General features: G+C 35.2%; 1 protein-coding gene across 8 annotated transcripts in view; it reads right to left on the bottom strand.

The window, feature by feature from the left end:
• FAM53B (family with sequence similarity 53 member B) overlaps positions 1–12,446 on the bottom strand; it is a 134,091-nt gene that overhangs the window by 78,660 nt on the left and 42,985 nt on the right. For all 8 annotated transcript variants that reach the window (XM_039341069.1, XM_039340727.1, XM_039340897.1 and 5 more), the window contains one exon: positions 7,789–7,843. In XM_039341069.1, the coding sequence (XP_039197003.1) occupies positions 7,789–7,828 (40 nt within the window). In that variant the 5' untranslated portion in view covers positions 7,829–7,843. The remainder of the gene's footprint in view (positions 1–7,788; positions 7,844–12,446) is intronic.

Here is a 12,446-nt window from a genome sequence, read left to right on the forward strand (position 1 = left end):
GGGCTTTAAATATTTTGAAATATGGGTATGCTTTTGAGTCTGACACATAGAACAAGGGGTTTTTTTTAGCCAATGTTTTATCATACATCTGTGAAGCACTTGCATCTAATTCATCAAGCATAAATCTACATCATGTAAATAATATGCATGCTGGAAACCAGTGGCCTTCACATTGTTTCTTCTATTTATTTATAACAAGCAGCTTCTCACTAAGGAATATGTTTAGCTACATCAATAAAAGATGTCTTAAATACAAGGATTTCTTTCTCATTTGGTGCACTTAAAAATAAGAAAGACATGTGGGTAATGCATTTGCAAGAGAAAGGAATAAAAGCATATTTTTTATCTTTCCAGAATACAAGTAGCCCTCAACAATGACTAGTTCAATAAAGGACAATATTTCTGGCTCAGGGTTGAAAATGAGGGGCCCTTGGAGCTTGGTTGTTTTCCTGCAGATGTTTAATTACCCAAACTAGATAACATCATCAGTGCTAACAAGGAATGAGGCTTGTTTTCCATTTGTATTCCAGTGGCTTGCCCTATCAGTGTTGGTGGGAGTGGTTTTGGAGATTCTTTGGTTGGGCTGTTTACTGTTACCTTGTTTGGCAGTTGCTTGATTAGGGTATTGATTGTTTGAACTTATGACAGACTTTTAAATGGCTGTTTACAATTTGTCCTCAAAGTTATGATTGCCTTACCACACCCCAGCCTGAAATCATATGATCACATTTGAGGCACTTGGCAACTGGTTCACATTTATGACCAGTTACAGTGCACCATGGTCACATGACTGAGATTTGTGACATTTTGCCAGTTTCTGGCACTGTTTTTGCATGTTTCTGCCCACTAGATATGCTGGGTTCACTTAATGACCATGCACTTTGCTTAGCAACCATATTGAATCTCTTTACAACTGTCATACAAAGGGTCATATTGAGTCTGATCAGGTGGTTCTTCAACGTACAACTTCAATGACTAATGAACAAAATTCCAGGCTCTATTGTGGTCATAAGTGGAGGACTACCTATAAAGCACACAGTATTGTGTGTAGCTTTCACACAAATGGAAATCCTTTGTTTCTCCAAAATTGCCTATTTTTTAAATCTTCTGTACGAAAAAAACAGTTTACAACTGTGATAATTCATTTTTAATTGAAAATAAATATGAGTTCTCAGTGATAATTTAACATTGTGTTTTATATTTTATTTATGTCTAAACTGAGTTGTCCAAAGTTGCCAAAAATGGAGCCAAATGGGGTTGCTGAGAAACAACTCTAAAGAAGCAGAGCATTATGGGAACTTCAACATTCACAGCAGTTCAAATCTTTTAAAAAGAGAAACATTAAACTTCTCCTCCCCACCCAAAGAAGATTAACCATGCTGTACAGAAACTTGACTGTTAACGAGAGAAAAAAAGGTGATTGCTCAAGTATAGTGTTTCTCAATCTCGGAAGCTTGAAGATGCATGGCTTTCATCTCCCAGAATTCTACAGTCAGTCTTCCCAGTCTAATACCCTCCTATGTGCTGGGTCAAAGATCATACTGGGTGGAAATTCCAAGAAATGATATCCTAGATATATGCAAGAAGACTGCCAGCTAACTAGCACATTCTAGTTGTTGGACTGAAGGCCTATAATGGAATTACCACTTGTATTTTCTTGTGTAATCTGGTATATAGAAAATAAAACTAGTTACAACTCCTCTTTATACATTCCCAGTTTATTGCTATTGCTACCAATAGAAAACTAAATATGGGGAAAACCAAAATTAAAAGAGGATGACAACATTACTTTATAACCATACACACAAAACGCAGGAGGGAGGAAAATTGCACCCCTCAAAAAAAAAAACTGGATCCTTTCTGCAATTTTTAGAAATACAAAGAACATTTAAACAGTCAAATATTCTCTGTAGTTGAGCACAGTGGTAAAATTTTTGGTTGGCCTTGATTATTCAACATCTGCCAATGTTTTTTTCCTGATGAACTCAGAAATCTAAATGTTTGGAAAGAATTGTTTTTTTTTTTTTCCTTTTTGTGAAGATCTTTTTCCAAAATCTCTAAGCATGGTTGGATTAATGTTCTGGAAAACATCTGCTCTGAATTGTCAGCACATAGAAAACATATATTTAAAGGAAAAAAATAAACCCAACATCACAGGAGAATGATGGATAAATATTTAATCAATACCCAAGAACAACAGGTGGCAGCCATGGCTAGGAGGACCTTTGCTCACTTCATATTGTATGCCAGTTGTACCTGTTCCTAGATTAAGAAACTCTATTCATGGTCACTCATGCTCTCATCACCTCCTGGTTGGATTACTGTAATGTGCTCTACATGGGCAACAGGCTCTACATGTCCTTGACGTGTACCGTATCTGGAAGCTTCATCTGGTTCAAAATGCAGCAGTGCAAGCAATTATATTTCAAGAAGAACACATGTTACACCTCTGCTTTGTGAACTGCCTTGGCTACCAGTCTGTTTCTGGAACCAAAGCAAGGTGCTGTTTTTGACCTTTAAAAGCAGCAGCCTCCAACCTTTCTGGCTCTGTGGACTGGCAGGGAGTGGGAAAGGGGATGGTTTTCCATGCTTGCGTACTTGCTCACCACTTGTGCAGTCCAGTTCCCAATGGGTGGGGACTCCTGCTTTAAACTCCTACATGGCACGGGACTGAGTTATCTGAGAGACTGCCTCTCTTGATTACATCTAACCATCCTACCAGATCAAGCAGAAAGAGCATGTTGTGAGTCCGGTCGGCTAGGGAACTACATTTGGTGGGTCACTGTTGAAGTGTGCTTATAAATGTTAATTTGATTCTATCATTTTGCATCTAGCAGCACTTTATTTTCTTCTGACTCTTTTAAAACTCACAAAAATAAATTTCACATAGAAAGTAATGTATTTGTAAATATAAAATATATTTGTAATTATATTGTAATGTCTTATCTTTACAAATTCATTGAATAAGTAACTATGGGTAAACAGTGATAGAAAAATCCCAGCTATATGTCACCAAATAGAAACTCATGTAAGAAAAACTTCTTGGACTAAATGTGTTTCTATTATTTTACTTTTTTAAATTTCAAGCAGGATTTCATAAAATGGTACATATTAATTTTATCCCTTTTTCAATAAGCAAAGAGATTAAGTGCTTTTAAGATCAGCATTATCTCTATGCAACAGCAAATTAGCAATTATTTAGTTTCACAAGGTATTTTTATTACTATGATAATCTATTTTTTCCTAAATGTTTTTATTCATCTCTGTTCCAGATCTGATCTATTTTTTCCCAAAACCGAGATGGGACTGATGAGTTTTCCTGATTACTTCTCACATTCTCTTGAAATCACTCCTTCTTTATAACGTAAGCAACAGAACAGATGGATTCAGTTAAAGATGTAAATCAGATATTGGCTGCACTCTAAAGCTAAATAAGTCCATAATTTCTACTTGGAAATGATATCTTGCTCATTTTTTTATTTTTTTTGCATTAGACTAGGCTTCCATCATTCAAGCAAAGAATGACACAAGAAATGAGAACTTCTAGCCCTCCTAATGCTGCTTGAAAGAGGTGCTCTTTCAAAAGTTTTTATTTCCCTCAGAAACAGCTTGGCAGCTAGTGCAGCTTTTCTTGCTGCAATTGACTGCTAATTACTCTAAATATTATTTTTTGATGAAAGTCGAGCTTTAATGTTTGAGTGGGGGTTTATTAAACAAAGTTTTTAATAACATTCATTAGATGAACATTAAAAAGGCTAACTGCCAAACCATCAAAGTAAGTTAATTTTCTTCACTGATTGTCTTGCTACATTTGTAATTCTTATTAAAGGTGGGATGAAATATTGATAGTAGAGGAAGATAAAAAAGGAATGACTCAAGAGCTACTAACCCAACTAACATAAAACTGTTCTTGCTCAGTTCTTAACAATACATTTCTTAAACCTTTTCCAGCAAAGCAAAAATTCAGAACAAATTTTACTTTCTTGAACCCAACAAATATTTACTTCAACATATCTAAAAAGTAAAAATATTCTTAATCCTGTTAAGGATTGTGGGCTGCTGTGGGCTGTTTAAACATTCATTAAAAATAAAGCAGAATAGAGTTATCAGCAGATATTCTGAGGACCTTTGCGATATTTATGTGAAATATAACTTATAACTAGTTTTCTTTCAAATTAAAAATAGATATGATTGGACTGAAAGATATCCAGCCATTAATTCAACATCTTTTTCTAACTGTTTAACATATAGCTATGGCCATAAAAAATATAATACAAATGGACCATTTATACAGACCACTTTCTATATATAAAGCACAGTATACAATATTGTATGTGTTCCTTGCTCTCCATGATCATGTTTCAACAGCAGCTGCAAGCAATGATTATAGTGAATGAGAAAGGACAGATATTAAAACATTAAAGATAGAAAAAATATTTATTCTGCTGTAAACCTAAGAGGTGAATGACTACAGACCAGTATTCAAGGCATTGACTTGATTATAAATCCTATAAACAAATAGTTTTTGCAAAAATAGGAAATCCCACATCATTTTATTAATGAGTTAAATGCAAATTTGTTCTGTTAGCTCAGATTTTAGGAAAGCCTTCACATATTGTAAATAAAGATGGAAAATACGATATATAGTTTTCTTTAAATTTAGAATAAAGCTACAGCATGCAAGAATGAAAAAGGAGTATTATAAAAAGGCACCAGTGTTCCTTAAGACAAAGATTTTTTATAGTGCCAGGCCTGCCTAACCTTCTCCTTCAGGCAAGTTGGCAAGACTTTCAGAATCAAAGAATAGTTTTCCCATGGCTTATGCAGTAAGAATTCACCATGAGTCACCATTCTCAATTTGTTTCAGTTTACAGCCTAAGAGGCAGAATGATCTAGACAGCAATCTGTCTCAAACTTCCTCAGCCCAGTTCCTTTCCAGAGCTCTGTGGTTGTACTCTAGCACATTGGGAGAGAGCTTGGGCTTGAGAAAAGTTGTCCTGTCCAACTACTATTCAATTTACACAATATGGTCTTCAACAAGACCATCACTTTATTCAATGGACTAACCAGCTTTAATAGTGCCTACATTTTCTGCTTCCATTGAAAGCCAAATGGACAATTAGTTCTAAAGACACCCTACTTCTCTTGACCAAGAAAGCAAGAAAACTAGCCAAGTTCCCTCCCTGTTTCAAAGAAGTCCCATAAGGCACTTTATTTCTTCAGTTTCTAATCCAAAACCAAAGTTGAAAGGATGTATTTGTCTCAATCTTCTGTGGAAACAAGAACATAATTATCTAATCGGAAATAGCCTAGCAGTTTGAAATTCACTGTGGCTGTCAGCAGTGAACCTATCTGAGCAAGTTTCAACAATGACTTGGCTGCTTAATCTGGACCAGTTAAAAGCCAAAATAAAAAGTACTGGGAAAAATGCCTACAATTACAAAGAAAAACAAAAATAGTGCCAATAGGATTTGATCTTCTTGATTGGGCATAACAAAGACTATTGCACAGGAGGAGCTATGGTCAGCAAGAAGATTGGGTTGTGTTAGAAACAGGTTATCGTAGCAAACAGGTTATTGTAGCAAACAAGATCAGCTAATATAGCTAAGCCTTGCCCAATGGAGTGCTCCCTAAAGATGTTGGACTACAATTCCAAAGATGATACAGCTTCTTGGTTGGAAAGATCTTATTAACATATGTTAACGTATATTGTTATTTGAACTATTGTTCTTTTTAATATATATGAAACATAAGAAGAACCATTCTTCAATTCATATCTTGAATCTGAAGCCTGGGTCTTCAGACTGTGCATATATGCAAACAATCTCCCATCCAACCAACACATACACCATACACATTTTATTCAGGCAACTTCCATTTCTGGAATCTTGAGAATTAATTCTGATGAGGGTAAATGCCTAGGAATGGAGGGAACAGATGCTTTGTTTGCAAAGCACCAGTTTTTGTGATAGAACAGTTTGCCTCAAAGTCTTTCTAATATTTTAATTGGTACTAGAGGTCATTGCTCAGTCATATAAGAAATAAAAGACTACAATACAGGACTAATCTTTCAAAAAACATCTAGTTCTTCAAGAGCAATCAGCAACACTTCAAACCATCATAAATTTCAATATATTTCTCTAGTCAAATGGATGGTGGTTTACATGCCAGCACAGTATCTCATTATTGGCAGCAGCACAAGGCTACCAGTTAAACAATGACTGTTCTGCTATCTTTTAAAGACTAGGAATTGGTCTTCCATTTGACCTAATAAATTATAGTACACATAAGTAATGCAAAAGCAGATTCAGAATAAAGGATACTTTTGAAATACCCCATATTACAAAAAAATAATCTTGGAGCATGTGAAGAATTATAATTTTTATTACATATCAGTGAGTAAGTAAAATTTAATTACTAACAGGGTGGACAATAATCGGCGATTTTTAAAAAAAAATCGGATTTTTTAATTTAAGTTGGATTTTTTTTATTTTTATCAAATTTATTTTAATAAAATGCTTTTGGAGTAAAAATCTATCTAAATATACTTTTCTATTTAAGATGCATTAATAATTTAGTTTATTCAGCATGAAATGGAGCTTAGCTATGTAGCATGAGGCTGTATATTCTGCAATATTTACATTTTTGGTAAACTCATTCAATGAATCCAAGCTCTACAAACTGAAATAACACGCACTGCATTCACACAATTTCACAGTAACCATGAGATAAATCATAAAACAAAGTTCAGGAATATTCCTTTATCCCATTGTTTTGCAAATCTATGCACACTACAAACTATGATTTTTTGAAGAGAAATGCATCTGTACCAGGCTCTAAGTATTTTAATTAAATAAAAGAATTTGAATAGTTCTCCAACTATGTGTGATTAATAGGTTAACCTATTAACCTAAAATCGGTTCTGATATCACTGTTTTACTAACCTGACAGCTTATTATTCTAAATAGGAAACCTTCATTTTGTTTGCAAATCGTAATATTAAAGATTCTAACTACCAGCAAGAATGAGTCCTTCCATGTAAAGAGCACCTGTCATTTCAGATCCATCATGGCAGTGCCTGTTAGCGGGCATCCACTCACCTGTTGCCTGCCACATCCCTCACCTTGTTGTGTCACTGCCATATCACCAGCCGTCCCATTAAAGTGAATGGGACTGTCGGTGAGTCAACAGCAGATCAAAGGAGGAGCCGCTGCGGGACAAAGATGACAGTTCCTCTTTAAAAATTATGATCTAAATTGACTTGATTTAAATCAAGCCTTTTTACTAGTGATTTAAATCATGATTTAAATTGTGATTTAAATTGACTTGATTTAAATCAAATCCACCCTGATTACTAAGAACCACAAGATCAAAGTTTGAATGTACCAGATGTTCCAACTACCAGTTTTATATACAGACTATGTTCTCTATCACCCCAATTAAGTACATCTGGTTTAGACTGGAGTGAAAATAGATGATTTATCAGATACCACAATACTTGAGAGGCGTCAAAAGGTCATAAAAGTTTTTGACGCACAGAACAGCCAGTTGAAAATTTACAAACAGAAAACATATCAGCTGAGTGTTATCTAATATAAAGCAGATCTGAAGTTAACCATATGAAGTTCAAAGAGAAATTAGGAAATGGGTTTTTTAGCTTACAAAAAAAGAACAAAATATTCTTCTTCAAAATGAAGCAATGAAAATCTATTTCAAAATCCATACTAATGTCCCTTTGTAATATTCATATCATATCAGAGTTGGGAGGCAAAAAGCAGTAATACTCACCCATCATTCCACATGAGAAGAGAGTGGAACCGTGACTCATCTTCTTTGGAGTGTGCTGAAAACAAACATAAGACCTAATCAAATATTTTTAGGAATTATACTGAAATCCAGGCCACGTACTATAACATCTTCATTCCTAATGGCAGACAGGATATAAATTCAGGTATACAAGAAAAGCTAAAGTGACAGTGACAATCGTCACTTGTTCTACTATTTTGTAATTTTTATTCATTGTAATGGTTCTCCCTTGAACAATATTCAAAACTGCATAAAAGGCTAATCCAGAGAAAATATTAAGTTATATAAATCTGTCAACATACTAAGAGAAGATATAAAATTTGCAACTGTCCACTCCCTTTTTTCTTTAGAATTATATTGATTAATTAAAGAAATAATATTTAAAATTGTATTATTTTTTTCAAAAAAGTTTACTACTTCTACTACTAAATTGATTTCATAGGGATGATCCTGTTCGTAATGGAATAAAGTTGAAGCAATAAAAATCAAAATTACTCCATACAGAATGAAAAATAATCTAAGTTGTATTGTTATAAATCTTTTTAAACTATTCATTTATGTTAGTATTGTTGCTATTGGATTTTTATTTAAAAAGAAAAAGAAATAGAGACACTGCAGGAATCAATAAGAGAAAGTTGTCCAGTGACTGCAGTAATGGTTCTAAAGTTTAACTAATTGGCTTGTTTTTTAATAAATCTAGTGCTGCTCGTTCATATTTTGCTCCTCTTTCCCCCTTCTAAATCATTTTATTTGCCAAAAAAGGCAAGTTATTATAGAAGAAAAGATACTTAAATTTATATTAATAATGTTGTATTCGGGTACAACATTAATGTTAATAAATTTTATGTTTCATTTTATTTTATTTTTGTTTTTTTACCCTGAATCATGTAACACAATGTATCTATTGAGAAATAAGTTTTATTGAACTAAATAGATTGTGTGCTAAGTAAATTCAAAGTTCGTACCGCATACAATAAAAGCTGGAGTGCTGTTGACCAAATAAGTTCCACTAAATTAAAAATATACAGTAATGTTTCCAGGAATTTTGAAGCACTAGAACAGTGGTTCTTAACCTGTGGGTCGGGACCCCATTTGGGGTCAAATGACCATTTCACGGGGGTCGCCAAACAACACAGTCCGCCATTTTTTCCCCCTTTCCTTAGCTATGCTACTCCCTTTTATTCTATTGGCTTTTGAAAGCCAATAGAATAGACTCTCTTGAATAGAGTCTAATTCTATTGGCTTTCAAAAGCTAATAGGAATTGTCCAGGCTGTCTCTGCCCTGCTGAGCCCGCCAAAAGTCCCATTCTGCAAACAGTGCTGCACCAGTTGAGTAGTCCTCGACTTACAACTGGTTGAGTAGTCCTCGACTTACGACCGGTTGGGGGTCGCGGCATTAAAAAGGTTGAGAACCATTGCACTAGAAAAATACTGTTTTTCCTATTTATTTTTTTTTGAGAGAGAGGGGGGAGAGAGAGAGAGAAAGAGAGAGAGAGAGAGACAGGTGTGTGTGTGTGAAATATATACAATGCTTAATTTAGCATCCTTTATAGATATAAAGTCACTTTAATTTCATAAAATGCATAATATAACTTGGGATCCTCACAAACATCTGTTTGGGGTGCAAAACTCTAAAGGGGGAAGTGGGAAGCAAGGCTCAGAATACATTTATTGCCACATGAGATGTTATTTAATCATTCTCTGTAGCAATTCCATCCTACATTCACTGACACTCAGCCACAACTGAGTTGCAATTAATGAGGCATGGCTTCAATTACATATGCTGAGACATTATCTAAAACATCTTCCCTTTCTGCTCCATACAAAAATTGAAATCCTTTCAGAATGAACTGGGAAAGATGGCTAGATAAAGCAGAAGATTACCAATGTTCACCTAAGCTCTTATTAAAATTTGGACTCTAAGAGTAGATAGATAAAATCCAGGGAAACAAGCAGGACACTTTTGCATCAGGGATCCATTTTTTGCTAAGGAATATGCTTAGCCATAGAACATAGAATTTTAATTTTAAGTTATTTTTGTCTCTTGCTATTTGAGCATTATTGTCTTTGATGCTTATTTTATTTATTTATTGATTGATTGATTGATTGATTGATTTATGAGACTTATATACCGCTTTAAGTGCAAGCACTCTCTAAGCGGTGTACACCAGTAAGCAATGTATGTATGTATGTATGTATGTATGTATATATATATATATATATATATATATATATATATATATATATATATATATATGTAGGTCTTTGGTTGTTCGGGTTTTCTCCCACGTAAAATTGGAATGTCTTGGCGACGTTTCGACGAAGTCCCATTCGTCATCTTCAGGCTGGTGCTTTCAGCTTCGTGCCTCGAGCAGCAATGTGTGGTCTTAGCTGTTTCTTCCTTTTAACTGCCAGTGGGGGTATGAACTGATTGGGTGGGAGCTTGGCTGTGTTCTGATTGGGTGGAGGTGTGTTTTGATTGGTTAGGGGCTTGGCTGTGCTCTGATTGGCTGGGGGGTTGGCTGTGCTCTGATTGGCTGTGCTCTGATTGGCTGGGGAAGTGTTCTGTTTGGTTGTGCTCAGGTTAGTCTGAGTTGCAGAGGGATTCAAGATTTTGGGCTGCCCTGCCATTCCTTGGCTTCGCGTTCGTGGTCGTGTTTCCTCTTCATGGAGGGTGTCAGTTTGCTTCATGTATGGATTGGGGAGGTTTAAAGTGGCTAATGCTGCAGCTGTGGTCTGGCTTCTGGTTTGTGGTCGTGCCTCATAGTCAGTGTGGCTTTGGGTTTGTTTTTTGCGTGGATGTTTGGTGGTGACCTCCTGTGTGGTTTTTGTGAGTGTGGGTCTGGTATCATTTTTTGTGAATCCCTCTGCAACTCAGACTAACCTGAGCACAACCAAACAGAACACTCCCCCAGCCAATCAGAGCACAGCCAACCCCCCAGCCAATCAGAGCACAGCCAACCCCCCAGCCACTCAGAGCACAGCCACGCCCCTAACCAATCAGAACACACCTCCACCCAATCAGAACACAGCCAAGCTCCCACCCAATCAGTTCATACCCCCCCTGGCAGTTAAAAGGAAGAAACAGCTAAGACCACACATTGCTGCTCGAGGCACGAAGCTGAAAGCACCAGCCTGAAGATGACGAATGGGACTTCGTCGAAACGTTGCCAAGACACTTCCAATTTTACGCGGGAGAAAACCCGAACAACCAAAGACCTATATACAAATACCCGCGAAAACCTCAGAAAACATATATATAGATATATATATATATATATATATATATATATATATATATATATATATATATATATATATATATATATTCACTGTACAAGCTCAGTAATGTGTCATACAACTTGAAACCTCTACAGCAGAGTTGCTTCCCAAATACAAGCATATCAATATCATCTTATAACATTTACCTTTTCCCCATCCCCTGAGAGATCATCTTAAATCAGAGCTGTGATTTGAACAGTTCTATCTTTTTATCTTCATTATCACTGAATACTTTACATGTGACAAGCATCTAAAATGTTTATGTTCTTTTTTAAAAAATGAAGTTTGATTTTATTCATCTCTTGTGAGATTGGTCTTTCTACCAAAGGGAAGTGGAAACAGCTCGTCACCTTAGCCAGATGCCTCAGGACCACAGGGCCAGGAGGTGATGCTACAGCATTTATTTCATTTATTTCTCTTTCTCCTTTTCATTTTAAATTTGCTAGAAAACTCAGATAGTAGGAGCCCTCTCTCACACACAAAACAGGTTAAGGGAAGGATACCAGATGAGGCATACACCTATCAGAAGACACACTAACTCAGGAGATGGAGATGGGTTGTTTGGATCTAAAGGGCTTCTGGAAAAAGAAGCTGAGACTGCCACCCTTTTACCTCACAGGTTCAATTCTTATTTCATAAATCTTGCATACTTTTTAAAATCCTATCCTTATTATTTAATATTTTTATAACATTTTGACAACAAAATATTTGCCCATGTTGAAATACATATCTCTACTCTTTTACCTTTAGTTTCTTTCCTAATCTGGGGTATGCGTATTTCAAAATTCAGAAATTTGTTTCATGTCTTAACCATTTTATTAAGCATTATTTAAAATTAACACATTGGGGTATTGTCCATAATCATTTTTCACTACATTGGAAAATTACAATCCTTATAATTTTAAGGGATATTATAAAGAAAAACAACAACAAAAACTCTGGGGTTTTCCCATTTTTTTCCACTTTTTCTGACCCTTACCTTGAAAATCTACATTTATCATTTATTCATAAGGCAAAGCTTAGGCCCAAGAACAAGATGAAAATGAGGAAATGAGACATTTTAAGATAGACATTTATGTCTATCTTAACTGCAATTTCATTTTATAATGATTAAACCATCTACCAAAATCAGGAAGTAAAGGAGTATGTTATTTATCATTTACCATACTTCTCTTATAATAAGCAAATAATTTATTTTCTGAATTTCTAGTCAGATAACTTGATCCATAAACTTGTGAACAGCAAGATGTTTTTCTGTTTATCTATACCTGCTTTGCTAAAGTTTCCTTGGATACCCGGAAATATTAAATATTAATAATACGTTAAAACATGCAAGATACTTATCAAAATATGGTGCC

The sequence above is a fragment of the Crotalus tigris genome, unplaced genomic scaffold (genome assembly GCF_016545835.1).
Source record: "Crotalus tigris isolate CLP2741 ecotype Arizona unplaced genomic scaffold, ASM1654583v1 scf7180000017536.10889498, whole genome shotgun sequence".
Classification (NCBI taxonomy): domain Eukaryota; kingdom Metazoa; phylum Chordata; class Lepidosauria; order Squamata; family Viperidae; genus Crotalus; species Crotalus tigris.